Here is a 15,354-nt window from a genome sequence, read left to right on the forward strand (position 1 = left end):
ATGGATTGGGATCAAGAAAACGTGGAAGGTGATCATATGCTTGAAGAGTTGTTTGATGAGGCGTCAAGTGATGTGAGTAGTGAAAGTATTGATGACGACTTCGAGATACTCCATGAAGAAGGTGATGCAACAAGAGAAAGCCGGCCTCTTGAAGATCAAATGGTTAAGGTATTTCCGGATCCAAATCTCTATGTGTCCACAACATATTTTTCCTTTCACAGAGAGACATATAATTACATGATAAGAGTGCTTCAAAGTGACCTCTCCACAACATTGAAGACTCTTAAAACCTATGACTCTAGAGACATGTTGGATTTGAAGAAGTGGCGCAAGATGAAGGATGAGCTTTATGTTGGGCTTGATGAGGATAGAAGGCTTTGTTTATATTTGGGAGATTCGCAGCCGGTGAGAGTTCCATGTATTGAAGATTGGGAGGATATTGTAAAAGTTGCCCACATTGTTGAAGGATCAAAACACCAAGGGTTTAATAAAACCCTAATTTCCATCAAGTCCAAATGGTGCATTGAAGTTAGGAAGCATGGTATATCTACCATATACATCAAAGAGTACATAAATGCTTGTGGATGTAGCAATGCAACTAACGCTTCAAGTTCAAGATCATGGCGTCAAAGAATGGACCTGAATAAGAGCCTCCAAATGTGATCACTACAAACACGTCCGATGTAGAGGGGCACCTAAAGACCATCATGATCGAGCACAAGACAAGGCTAGTGATGGTCCGTTCTTCCAAAAAATCGGGCGCATCAAAAACTGTGATTGATTATATATGTCATCGAGGTGGTGCGCCTCGACGAAGGGGAGATAAAAAGAGAACAAGGACATCAAAGAAATGTGGTTGTCCGTTTAAAATGCAAGTGATAACTACCAATGGGAGTAATGATGTTCATATTTATCTAAACACTAGTCATAGTGGTCATGTTCCAGGTTCAAGAAGTGATATGTATCACTTGCCCGTCCATCCATCCGTAATTGAGTGTTGCATGGAAGATCTCTTTGATGTCGGAAATGCTCGATATGTTGCTTCTATGTCTTTGTCAAAAGAAAGATTTCACATGGAGCGAGCCTCCCTTCTTGACTGTACTATCTATAGGTTCTTTATGATACCGCATGAAATCAATATCTTGTTTTATCAAATGTGTTGTCAAGGTAGCACTTTGACTTGCTTATTTAATAAATTGCTTTATACAGAGGATACCCTCTAAGTGATCAAGTTGATACAGTTCGCGTATCAGATGATGACTGGGCTATGAAATTACGTGAAACCAACAAGGTAATGTTTTGTCATAAGTCATATAGAGTAATTCAAATTTATTTTCTTCTTACATTCAAATTTTTATGTAGGTGGTTTATTGCCAACCATATAATCCAAAAGCAGTTAATGACAAAGATAAGCCTTTTATCTTGATTATTCAAGATGACTGGATGTTGCAAATGGCCAAGCGATTCTCTACAAATAACTCATGGGCTATTGACAGCACATTTAAAACAAACATATATGGTTTACCATTGTATGCTGCAGTGTTGCCAAACCAACTAGGTGTTGGCCTACCAATTTGGTTCATGCTGTGTACGACAGATCCTGGCTGTCATCATGACGTCATTGATTTAAAGTTGACAGTTGTTGTAGTCTTTGAGAGGATGGGCCACATTCGTCCATCAGCTATTGTGATTGATAAGTCACAACAAGAACTAGAGGCTATATCGAAGGTCGTGGATGAAGACCCACATAGTTGGAGTGTTGACGCCAATGGGAAAAAGTATCAGGTTGTATGCCGTGTTCTACTTTGTTGGTTCCATACCAAGAAAGCATGGGTGGAGAATCTCTTACCTCAGGTATTATACTGCTAAGTTACTTAATTGTAACTATTTGATCTATATTAAAAAATTGATGCACAACATATGCACGTTTGTTTTGAAATGTAGGTTCCAAAAGAGTTAAGAGACGATTTTTATAATGATTTATCAAACTTAATGCATTGTGCGACAGAATCGGATTTTGAAGGCAGATTTCAAGAGCTTTTGGTGAGGTATTCACCATACCCAAATATAGTTCGTTATGTTACTAATGGATGGCGTGGGAGGGATTGCATGTGGAGAACCCAATGGCCAAGGTTTGGATGAATGTTTAGACATGGCAATGTTGACACCATAAACTTGGTGGAGCGCTTATGGCAATATATTAAATATACTCTTTTGGATGCTTGGATTAATCGATCTATCTTGGAGCTCTTGCATGCGCTTGTGGGTGATTCGAAGTCTGGAAGTCGCATCGGTGGTACCCTCTTGAGGTTCTTTCAACAAAAACAAGAAATAGGTAATTTGTTCTCTCTTCTGTTTATCGCAAATTATACGTTGAAGGTTTGGATTCATGTCTAATTCATGGTTTGCATGGTAGCTGACTCTGGGCGATATGACGTTCGGGGGGGAACAAAGATGCAGACAGCAAAAATGCTTGAAGGGGAGAGAATCTTGCAAAGGTTTCAAACCACACCATCTGCCGTTCAGGTTCTAAATGAAGGGTCACTTCTCTTCAAGATTCAAAGTACCACAACTGAAAGTATATGGTATCATGTCAGCTTGCAAAGCAATTATTGTGATTGCCGAGATTGGGGTAGCCAATGTAAGCATCTTAATGGTATTCGAATGATAGTACTGACTCAATTTCCTCGTTTGAAAGAATTTCTACATGGTGCACATGAAGACGCATCTAATATCTACAAAGATGCCACGCATCATGGTTTTGAAGCGCACGATAGTGATAATAATATACAAGAGAGGGTTGATGATGTGGTGGATCTCATCAACCACCTCAAGGATGCACTGTCAACTATACAAAAAGAGGTGTATTCCAAGGATCCCAAAGAGATTGAAGTCATCAGGCAACAATTGCAAAACATGAAAGGGACACTTTCAACATTTGTGATTCCTACAAAGATTGATCTCTTTGCAAGAGGAAGTATTAGACAAATACAGGCCCACGTTACAGCAACTCGGCTTGGTCATGGTGTGCCACTAGTTCACACAAATGAAGAACAACAAAGCATAGATCTTGACGGAACGGGCCAACCTTCCAAACCATTGCGTCAAACGGGTCAACTCAGACGCAAGCACCAAAGAGGTAGATCTCGTGTTCGTTTTGATAAACGGCCCCGTATTTGGTGTCCACATTGTTGCACCAAAACCTTGCTAGTGGATTCTCAAATCACAACCACGTGTCACACATGTCATGCTCTCCTCCCAGTAAAGCCTATGCACATCAAGGAAAATGTCATTCAATCTCTAGTGGGTCAAGTGATTCGCGTCTGTAATGAAGCTGAGAGTTTTGGGGGGGTGATCTCTTCTTACCAATCTGGTGGTGCAGAAGATGTGGAGTATTGCTTTACACTTACCCGAGAAAATGGAGAACAACTACTAGGCATCAAAGCTTCCATTGTCAGAATGCTGTTGTTGTATTCCTCTAGTCAAAGCCATGTAATGACGTATTTATGACAATTTTATTTCAAGCTTTTTTAATACAAACGATAGATTTTGACGAGTTTTATTCAAGCATGGTTTAAACCAAACATTATTCGTGTGTTGGAATTACGTTAATGGTAGACAAATCTAAATTTCTAAATCTCTTCCATAAAAGTTATCTCTGCATAATGTGTCGAGATTACTTTTTCTCTAGAAAGTACCAGTCAGCAACTCTCTGGAAAAAAAGTAATCTCGGCACATTGTGTCGAGATTACTTTTTTTGCAGGGAGTGTGGTAAACTAAACAGTTTCTAGTTCCTCTCTGGAAAAAAAGTAATCTCGGCACAGTGTGTCGAGATTACATTTTTTCCAGAAAGTTAGCCGTAAAAGTAATCTCAACACACTGTGCCGAGATTACTTTTTTCCAGAGAGTATCAAATAGCAACTCTCTGGAAAAAAAGTAATCTCGACACATTGTGCTGAGATTACTTTTTACAGGGAGTGTGGTAAACATATTCAAATTTCTAACTCTCTGGAAAAAATGTAATCTCGGCACATTGTGCCGAGAGTACTTTTCCCCCAGAGATAAATTCATAATCTGTGAAAAAAGTAATCTCAACACATTGTGTCGAGATTACTTTTTTCCCAAAGAGTTAGAAATTGCCATAAAAGAAATCTCAGCAACTTTTTTCTATCAAGTTTAGAAACTAAGAACTCCCTACCATAAAAGTAATCTCTACACAATGTGTCGAGATTACTTTGTTTCAAAAGGGTGTGGTGAGGTTAGTTTTGTGGCACAGTGGAGTGTAAGTTGTTTCCAAAGTTATGTGACAAGTTGGACGTATTTGTATACAAATTTGAATACATAAAACAAGACTAGTTGGATGCATTTGTATACATTCGAAGACTTCAACTCTTTCCATCTCTTTACATATTCAAATTCGACTCTTTCCAACTCTTTACATATACAGATTCCTCTACAAATTCCTCTTCTCATGGAGTTCTCAATATCAATGTAAACACTCAACTTTACATTGTATGCAATAAGAGAAAGACTTCAAAATGTTACTCTATTTGAATAAGAAATGCATACGAAAAATGGTGATCACATTTTGATGTAATCTCAATACCGCTCAACACTGCAATTGTGCATTAAGAATATAACCAAAGCAAGGAGTTACGAATGTCAACACCGCTCAACACTGATCAACACTCAATGCTTCGACAATTTATATCCAAAGCAAGGAGTTACAAATGTAAACACTTAACTTTACATTGTATGCAATAAGAAAGACTTCAAAATAAAGTGGATTTGAATCTCAATACCGCTACCAATACAAGAAATGGAGCCACACATTTTGATGTAATCTCAATACCCGCTCAACACTAGAATTGTGCATAAAGAATATAACCGATCAAACGAACTTTGAAGTCGAATGTAAACACTCAACTTTAAATTGCATGAAAAGCAAGAAATAATGAATGTAAACATGAAAGACTTCAACATCGATACGAAGCAAGCGGATTATATTTAAAGCAAGGAGTTACAAATGTAGCATCGACACAAAAAGCTAGCTTCGAATACCAAAAATGGTGATCTCAATATCAATGTAATCTAAATACCGCTCAACACTAAAATTTTGTCCTCCTAAACCACGCGTGACTTCACTCAATTGCTTGTTCAACCACTCGTTGAGCTTCTTTCTCGTGAAATCAACCTATTCATGTCCGAACCAATCCTTTTTTAACTGCTAAAAAATATATGCATAAAAAACCATGTAGATCTCAAACAACCTTGACAATAAATGTTTCATTCAAAACATGCAATTACCATATTGAGTTGAGGTTTCTTGTCTTTGAACGTGGTCTTGATCAACAATCTCATTGCAGTCATTACATAATATCCACAAACGGTTGCATTTGGTTGTTGAGGACACTGCAAACAATAACAAATTATTAAATTATCAATAAAAATGTCAGTACTTGATTGAAAAAAACTACACTAAAGCTATCAACCTTTGAAGTAATGATTTCGCATGATTCCCATGGATCTTCTAGCTCCTCTTTGACTTGTAGATTTGTACAATGTGTACTTAAATGCTTTAGTACCCTTCAACCAAATGCATGTGTTTAATTGAAACTTATCAAACAACTCAATCATTATGAAAAAGTAAAAGCAATGCATACCTAAACACACTCGGTAATAGTCTCTCCATGGTGACAATGGAGAGTGAGTCAAAGAGTAGTATCGATGACCGTCGTCGAGAAAGAGGAGGTATGCGTACCACATGGGCATTGTAAAATGCCAAAAGAACCCAATGAGATCTATATAAACATGTCAAGTTTAGACTTCGCATTTACTTGTCTATTGTGTAATACGTAACAGTAAAATAATCATACCCATCCAAAACAGGGAAGAATGTAAAGATATGAATTCCTAAATCGGGAGTCCCAAAGAAATTGTCGAGAGTATGGTCTCCTATAGTACGCTCTGAGACAAAAGGGTACCACATGCTATCCACCCACCATACCGCCGAGAGAACATCTGGCGGTAATATATTTTCCATCCATCTTTCGAATAGTAGTTTAATGAGTTATAAGAGCATAAAAATCTATGTTACTTAAACATAGGGACATTTTTCTCACAATGCAAAGAGATTGATAATGTTTGTCGAAGCTTCAAGATCTAAAACATCATCGATAACTTGGGCATCTAAACCCGATTCAAGGCCAGCCCGACTTGATCGCAAGAGAAACGTAACTCCTTTATGGCACCTATATTAAAATGAACACACTTACATTGTTTACCTGTTTAATATACGCTTGAAAGATTTACACATTTTATACAAATCTATATTAGCAACAAACCTTTCCAAAATTTGCTCCATATTCAAGTCGTGGCTCTCACATACAAGGTGGTCGTGGCTCACCACGAAAGTAATCCTTTCGGCATGCGTAAAGCTAGAAGTGGATGACGAAACATACTATAATAACAAAGAAATTGTAAATAGAGCAAATATCAAAATATAACCACTTGAAGAAAAAAGAGTTGCACAAAACTTACAATGGAAGGCCCATCCTCACAATCATTGATTTCTTCTTCGTCGGCACTAGAATTTTCCTCATGAGAGACATCGGCATCATGTGGGGTCCCATTCGCGCGAGCTTTGTACCCGCGCTTTATTTTTGCCTCCATCTTTGCTACTCTACTCGGCATGTCTGCTTTCGATGCAATCTTTTGAGCTTTAATCCAAGCGTGTTCCCATTCTATTTGTGATTTCCCTTCTCGATCGTAGACTCTTTCCCACTCTTTAGTTGCTCGTTGCTCTAAATCTTTGTGAAACTTTTTCCGTGCCACTGTTACTCTATGTGCAACATTCCCAAATCTTGTCATGCATTGGCGTTTAGATCTAGGGGACACTGCTCTTGGTGGTCTCTCACTAGTTTTAGGTCGCCCTGATTTATGCTCTGGAATATGGATAGTAGTGATTTTATGAACATTCTTTAGATGTCTAATAAGAAGACATCGCCTCTCGTACGAAACCTTTCTATCAATGCATATTTGCGAAGCATGACACTCGCGAACCACTTTTCCATTTGCCCCCACAACCTCAATAAATGGAGACACATCCTGAGCAAGATACGGAAAAAAGATTGAAGTTTATTCGTCATACAAATCATGACTTCTACACATACACAAGCAACACAAGTGACATGTCTCATCAACGGGTTCAAATTTTGACACTTTGCACCATCAGACATACCAAAGCATAATAGCAATGAAACTTTCATAAACCGAATCATTACCCAAAAACAAAGCACAATGTGATCGGAACATACCTCACTCTCCCTCATGTTGATATCACTGTCCACTTCGCCTACGCTTGTCATTTGTACTCTCAAAAACACCCACAAGCTCGTCCCACTTGCTACTTCTCCACTTGCAACCAAAGACGCATATGCTTCCCTTGCCTGGCTCACTGGGCAGTAATCTCGGCACAGTTTATTCTCACTGCAGTAACTTGTTTGCAATATCTACGAACTCGGAAAACCCTTCAGATGGTGCTTTCATACACACAAAGTAAAGCCTCGTCTAACTGTGCAGTAATCTCGGCACAGTCTATGCTCCTGCAGTTATCTGCAAACTTGGAAAGCCGAAAAAACCAGGCCTTGAACGGAGTGTGCCGGCAGTGTAATGACCTTCAGAAAATGCACACTGCGGGAAATCTACTCGTAGGTGGCAGAATGCGCAGGTGTAATCTCGGCACAAACCACAACCGGCACACAGATTTTGAAGGCAGATTTCCACGCGCAGGTTTCAACCATTACAACGAGATTTTGAAGGCAGCTGTTCAAAACTTGCGTGCCCCATTCTCTGTGTGGCCTTTTGTTTGAACAGCGCGCAGGTTTCAGCCCCTGTTTTTCCGAATTACATGCGTGTCCTATTATACGCAGAGACCTATTTTTTCTCTGCCTGCGTGACGTGTTATGCGTAGAGAATGGCACAGTTTTTTGCAGAGCCGAAACTTGCGTGACCTTTCGGATTTTGCCTGCCCGCTTTTTGCAGAGAATGAGGCGCATAGTTTTTTGGGCAGCGCGCAATTAATTCGGTGCCCGTCATTTTCCAGCAAAGCTAAAGCTGGCTAGGCGAAAGGCAGCACGCAGTTAATTCGTCATTTTCCAGCAAGGCTAAAAGTGGCCAGTGAAAATTTTGGACGGCAGATCTCGTAACGCTTCACCTGGGCCATTGATCCCTTTAGTAGAAGCCCGTGTCACATATAGACGAGGCCGTGCGTGTGCTCTGCTTGCCATCAGCCATGATATCAACACCCCACATTTTTGATAATTTTTTAATAGCTTTCACGTGCTTCAAAATATTAATGGCTTATTCTAACCTCAAGAGGTTTCTCACACGATTGTAATATGAATATCACTCGATGAAAATTGTTCCATGACATGTATGCCATATGAGACTTGGATAAGCCCCGCTTCTACTTCTTTTGATGATTATGATGTACGGGATTAGACACTACCCCCACAAGAATGATGTTGGCGGTAAGACCTAATTGATGCAGAGCCCTAACTTATTTTTGTAACTCACTCTCATGAGGTTACGGGTAAACCTAAAATCGAGGTTTGGGAGTAAACCAAAAACCCCACTGTGATGGTAGCTCGGTAGTAGCACCAGGTTGTGAGGAAACCTAAAAATCACGCTTGGTGAGTATACCAAAAACTCATGGTTTCATGAGAGTGTAAAACTTTGTTCAAGGGGGTGTGAGATTATGCCAAGTTTGGCTGAAGGGGGCAATTGTTGGGGTCAGCCCAACTTGGGCAACCAGGTGTGAACCAACTCTTTTTATTTGAAGCCTATAAATACTAAAGAACTCTAAGTGATATCTCTCTCTTTTTTGTGTGCTTCATTTGCAGCCTTATCTTCTCTCTCTCTCTCTCTCTCTCTCTCTCTCTCTCTCTCTCTCTCTCTCTCTCTCTCTCTCTCTCTCGTCTATGGCACCCTCACATGCTACACCCACCATAGCACCTTCCCCATCAAAAACTAGCCAAAAGACATATTTTCATATGTATCGAAGGTATCTGTAGGTAGCTTTTATGTGTGGTCAATTGTGAGATTTTAAGTTGCATATTAAAAGTGTAGAGATCTTCTTGTATCTTGCAATCGCGGATGATTGCTTTGATTTGAAAAGGCGGTATGTGATGGGTCAGATCAATGTGTTTGTATGGTCCACCCTAGACTCACTCTCCCTAGGAAGGTGATCCATGCCAATCTCTTGGTCAAGGCCAAAATCCTCTATGATGATGTAAACATTGCTCTCTATGTGATACATGGTGATAGGACATCTGAGTGACCTTTGGATCTAGGCTAACTTGACTGTGTTTGGTAGATTTTGGCCGAGGGTCCTAATGCCTAGAAGAAGAAGAAGAAATAGAAGAAATCCCAACTTATGAAGTCCTACCAAGTGGCCTAAATCTACTAATAGGAAACTTGTAGGAACTTGCCAAGGAGTCTAGCTCGTAAATAAAGCACTCACACACACTTGCGTAAAAGACTGGTGATGTGGTAGCTATACAAGTGTCCACGATTTGCAATGATTGCCATGTGGCATTGATGTACAATTTTTTGCATTTTGTGTTGGCTTGTAAGGCAGATTTTCACACAAGATTTTGGATGCAGATGCTTTTGAGTCCAAGTGCTTTTATGATTGATGATTTTGGGGCTCTACTTTTGGGCATCCCTTGTGAGTTTATAAGTCCCTAGAGGGTCACGTCCCGGGTGCATCTATATGCAGAGTCTCAAAGAGAGTTGGACCCTCGAGATTTTTACTATGCAAAGCATAATAATAAAGAAATGCCAAAAGGGACGCCAATCTTTCTCTCTCTCTCTCTCTCTCTCTCTCTCTCTCTCTCTCTCTCTCTCTCTCTCTCTCTCTCTCAATTATTCAAGTGTTATGATGTGCTAAATTATTGCCAAGTGTGTAGAATACGTTTTTCTCCGTGTGTTTCCGTCCGATCACTCATCGAAAGTGATTACAACAACTGCACTGTTGTACAATCAGCTCTTGCACATGCAAACCACTTTGTAGATATTGTCTCCTGCTATGTGCAAAGATAATATCACTTAAATGTTAAAAATTCTCCTAATCAAATACCAACAATGAATCGAAAAGAATATTGTGACATATGCTTCAAAAGAACCTCTTCTCTCTTTATACGTCAGCCCGCTAAATGTTAATTATCAAACCATCAACCAAGGAGAAGACTAGCCATATGCAAACCCCATTACATGCTGTGAGAGAAACTTACCAGCATTTGAACAAAACAACTATTACCAAGGACCCAAACCATATTTTGCGCTAAAGCCAATTCGACTAAAAAACGAGCACATGAACTAGAGTCACAAAAATTTCTAAAGCCATCAAAGTTTTTGAATCTAGCCATAAGAGATCAACAAAAAGAAAAATGTTGCAAAGAATCGCATGGTAGAGAGGAACTTAGCAACGCAACACTCGTACACTATCGAGACATGCTTCAATATTATCTCAAGCAACAAGTAACATGAATTCTTAATTGATAGATAGCATTTGGTTTTTCTGATGCCATAAATCTACGACAAGATATCGACAGCAATGAATGATCTTGTAATAGTTTCAATGATAACTAATATCCAAATAGGATTAGAAAGTCAATATCTCAAATTGGTTATCTTGCTTGGGGCCATATAAAGACAAAATCATTTCATGTTGCTCAACGCATGAGTAACAGAAATATGCCATATAACTCAAAGTACCTTATCATTATTTGTGATGAGATGTCTTCGAATGTGTTTTCGATATTTGCACCACTTTCGACACTCATGCAAAAATTTTGCACGCAACATTTTTTCATAAAACGGTGCTTATACTGATACAATTAGATATATGAATATGAAAAAATTTCAACATATACCTTTATGAGTCTGAAAATTTCAACTAGCAAACCAAGAGAAAAGAGAAAGTGCAAACACAACAAAAATCAAAACACATAAATGAATATAAACAAAACAAAGGCTAAAAAATACACATAGACCTAAACTATTGTATACTAAAAAAGAAAACACTATTGTAAAATCAAGAAGTTCAAACAATACCACAAAATACAAAATAATCAAACACTGAGAATGAATTTTTATTTATAAAAAGAATCCCACAAACATTTATTTTCTCGAAAAAAAGAAGAGAAACAAAGACCACACACGAACAACAGCGTACTACACAAAACTAGCACCAACTAGAGTTAAAGCTACTAACTCAAGACATGATTCTCACATTCTCACAACCAACTTAGAACTTGAAAGTACAAAACCATGAAATGATACTCACAAACTATAGCTAAAGCTAAAGCTTGAAAAACAAGAAAAGAAGAGAGGGAAATTACCTTTGAGCTTGACCAATTCAAAAACTATAAGCAAAGTAGGAAGCTACACTGAAGAAACTTACAATGTGCGAGATTTGTCTTTTTTTATAAAGAATTTTCTTCAAAACTCACAATTGTGAGTGAATTCAGTGCTCGCCTAAATCGCAAGCTCGACGTATAAGGAACCTCAATTTGCACAAGATTGACATATGTATTATTGCCATCTTAACAATTCTTTAACCAAATTCTCTCCTGACAATTTTGTGATCTTGTTGCAACTTCTGAAACCATTTTTAAAAAGCCTTTGAGCTATAATGGTCATATACCACCTACGAATAGAAATAAGCACATGGAAATAGAAACTTTCACAAATATAAATTCCCTCCAATATTCAAAAGCTTATGCACTCTTGTAACAATCAACTCTCAAATGTGTGAACCATCAACTCCTGCTACGTGTAGAGTATAATATCACTTAAACATAAAAATCCCTCTTAATTAATTACCAATGATGAATCAAACAGAATAATGTAACACATGCTTTCAAAAAATCTCTTTTCTCTTTATACCTCAGCCCAGTAAGGATCGATTAGCAAACCACCAACCGATATACTAAGAAGATTAGCTATATGCAAAATGTGACGTTGAAGCTAGCCTAACTAAAAAAAGAGCATGCAAACTAGAATCATGGAAAATTCCAAAGTTAGCAAAACTTTTGAATCCACCCATAAGAAATAACATAAACAAAACATCTTGCAAAGAACTATATGGTAGAGAGGAACTTAACAACTCAAGACTGACGGAGCCATGTACACTATCTACACATACTTCAACATTACCTCATCATAAAGGAGCATTAGGTGATATGAATTCTTGATTGATACATTTGGTTTTCTTGATGCCATAAATCTATGACTAGATATTGATAGTAATGAATGAGCTTTTAAGATCTCGATGATAATTAATATCCACATCAGATTAGCAAGCTAATATCTCATACTAATTATCTTCTTTCAGGCCATCAAAATCCATATAAAGATAAAGCACTAAGACCACAAATATGTCAGTGAACCACGTCGTCTTCAAGATAAGGTCAAAGTATTAGAGGGTTGAAATACAAGCATCAACCGAGTTAAGACTACAGTAGCAAAACTATGATACCTTGTCTCTCTCTCTCTCTCTCTCTCTCTCTCTCTCTCTCTCTCTCTCTCTCTCTCTCTCTCATATCTATTAGTAAATGAAAGCATTTAAGGGTGTTGACCTTGCTTACGATCTCAAAGTCAATGCATGCAATGGACTGTAGATGATAACAAGTAGTGAAAACATCACATTGATTGTGAGAACAACTATAGACATCCTTATCATGAGCCATTTGATGATGCTCAACTTTCCCATTGCACGATCTCCCACTACCATCAACTTGAAAAGGACATCACTGAAATAAGACTCCTAGCCATGCATTTCAAAAAGGCAATGACATGAACCAAAACCTAAAAAACATGTCAAATAAAGAAATGAAAATCATAAATGTATTTTGATCCAAAGAATTTTTTTTTTAAAAAAATTCACAAGGTTACCATGCATGTTTGACCCAGTGGTACCAACTTAAAAAGTATGCTCATCACGAGGGCTTTCCACCCTTGCCTTGGAAGCCTTTGAAAAAGAACACAAGGTAAATGAGCTCTCATTATTCATACATGAACAACCTTACAACCAAGTGTTCAAAAGAACAATGCAAACTTGATCAAGCGCACTCTATCTCGCAGAGAAGGCTCTCTTGGCCTCCTCCTGCAGATTTGAGTCAATGTCCTAGTTGCACCCATTAGAGCCAAGCTTGGTTTCCATCACAAGAAAAAGACATTTACTAGCTTGTCAACAGTGGCAATGCCTACCAAAGGGATAGAGATGCAGATGATGTGTGTGTGTGTGTGTGTGTGTGTGTGTGTGTGTGTGTGAGAGAGAGAGAGAGAGAGAGAGAGAGAGAGAGAGAGAGAGAGATTTTTAACATTGTACTACGGTACTATAGGTATTCTGGTTACTAACTTTCCCCCCTCCCCCCCCAACATTGATCTTGCCTGAAAAATTGATGGGATACTTTTTACTACTCAATAACATGCCATATAATGACTATGGGACCCGGCCCTTCAATAGTAAAGCTTGTAAGTTTTTTTTGGAGTGTTGAGCGTGATTAAAGTCTCTGTTCTCATTACGCTGAGAAGGCGGCCTCTTCTCTCTTGCTATGGATCTCCCATATCAAGGGTATCTGTGTGCCGTTTGATGATATCACAAAATGGAGGGCGGCTCGGCTCACTCATTACTCAAGCTCAGAGGACTGGCAGTCCACCCTATTTAAACAAGGTGAGGGTGCACCTTGCCCCTTACTTAGCCAATGATTATTTTGTTGTGTGTTTTTTTTTTCAAAAAGGAATTACTGCCTGCTTCACGGATTGAGATATGGAGCTCACCACTCAAACATCTGAGGTTTTTTCTGGCCTTAACTTGCCTCGCTGCCGGTTATGATTGAAATTCTGAGCAGTAAGAAGTACCCTGCCATTTTGTAACACAATAGGGAATGAGGTTTTCAATAAGCATTGTGGGGGTTTTTTCTACTTGCAGTCGTGACTGGCTTTTTTTTTTTTTCAACAGTCGTTAAACTGTGGTTCTTGTGCACTATGCATACCACTCTTGAACATTAGGATATGATGGTACTTAGCATGGGATTTGGTTGCTAAAATTAGTTGGCATCCACTGTTTGATTTCATTCAAGGGGTTTCTTCCTATTGTTTTTCTGGAAGGAAACTGTGCGCAACATAGGCTTTATACTACTATGTAATTTTGGGCTTTTTTCAAAGCCGAGGCAGGTTTTTTTCGACTAGAGTCAATACCTATTTTTCGGCAATAAACTGGTTCTTTTCAATAAAAAGAGGTTAATCTTGGCCTTTGTAGCATCTAAGGCGCTGGGTACCTTGTAATACTGTGCGTACTCACAGTATGAGAAAAATGAACATCATTTACACTTGGCAATATGGCTGGGCATAACCCACCGTTTTTGGGGTGGCTGCTAATGGTTGATGAAATAGTTCACTGTTCTACTCTTTTTGAAGGTAAGTATATAGCAGTTTTTGGCTTAGCATGTGTATGGAAAGAAATCGAGCAAGGGCTCTATAAAAGTTGTACCTCGTTTAAGGATGGATTCCTACTACTGTTTCAACCTGTTGGTATTATTGTATGGCATGTTGTCTACAGCTTTTTGTCACTTGGAAAAACCTTTCGTATGGAGGAAATGCTAAACTGTTGTATTTTTGGACCCATGTACTAGGTTATGTTGCTTTCATGGGTAGGAATATGATCCGTGACATTCTTTGAATGACCTGGTCATTATGATTGATTGCAACAATGCTTTACAGCATTTGCATTCACAATTTGTCCTGTTTTGGACAAGCTAGGCCGCTACCACTTGGCTAGCTAATAGATGATGACTAATAAGATTAAATTGCATTGGACTCCATTTGTAAACTGTATTACAACATCAATTCTATACTTAAAAGGAAATATCATTGCTTAATTACCAATACAACCTCACTAATATGACAGATAAATAAACTCATGTAGTTTGGTTTCTTGGGGAATTATACCACTTAGAATAGAAGAGGAAATCTATCACTTAGATTGGAAGTAATAATTAAACCTATAAACACAAAGGTTTTACTATGGACCTAGCTCGTTTAAAGTAAAAAAGTTTTGTAAGATGGACATGGATAACAACTGGTATGGTCCATTGATACCTATAAAACACATCCAATGCTAACTGAATTGTTGTCTTGTTTGGATGGATGCAAGTAATTACTCTATCTTATCTTGGAAGGTTTCTTTACTTTGGCAAGCTACCCTACTTTGGGTGAAACACTCACTGATGACTTGGGAAGTTCTTTTACTTTTTGCATACTAAAAGGGGATCTCTTTCCTACAAA

The 15,354-nt window shown here is 38.4% G+C and overlaps 1 protein-coding gene and 1 pseudogene across 1 annotated transcript; one reads left to right on the forward strand and one right to left on the reverse strand.

Moving 5' to 3' along the window:
• Positions 1-663, forward strand: LOC147445330 (uncharacterized). The gene has a single exon (XM_086526003.1). The coding sequence runs from the start codon at positions 1-3 to the stop codon at positions 661-663; it is 663 nt and encodes a 220-aa protein (XP_086382129.1).
• Positions 664-5,047: 4,384 nt separating this feature from the next.
• LOC147445331 (uncharacterized) lies at positions 5,048-8,057 on the reverse strand (annotated as a pseudogene).
• Between the last annotated feature and the right edge of the window lie 7,297 nt (positions 8,058-15,354).

Source organism: Adiantum capillus-veneris, chromosome 12 (assembly GCF_014529385.1).
Source record: "Adiantum capillus-veneris isolate H3 chromosome 12, ASM1452938v2, whole genome shotgun sequence".
Taxonomy (NCBI): Eukaryota; Viridiplantae; Streptophyta; class Polypodiopsida; order Polypodiales; family Pteridaceae; genus Adiantum; species Adiantum capillus-veneris.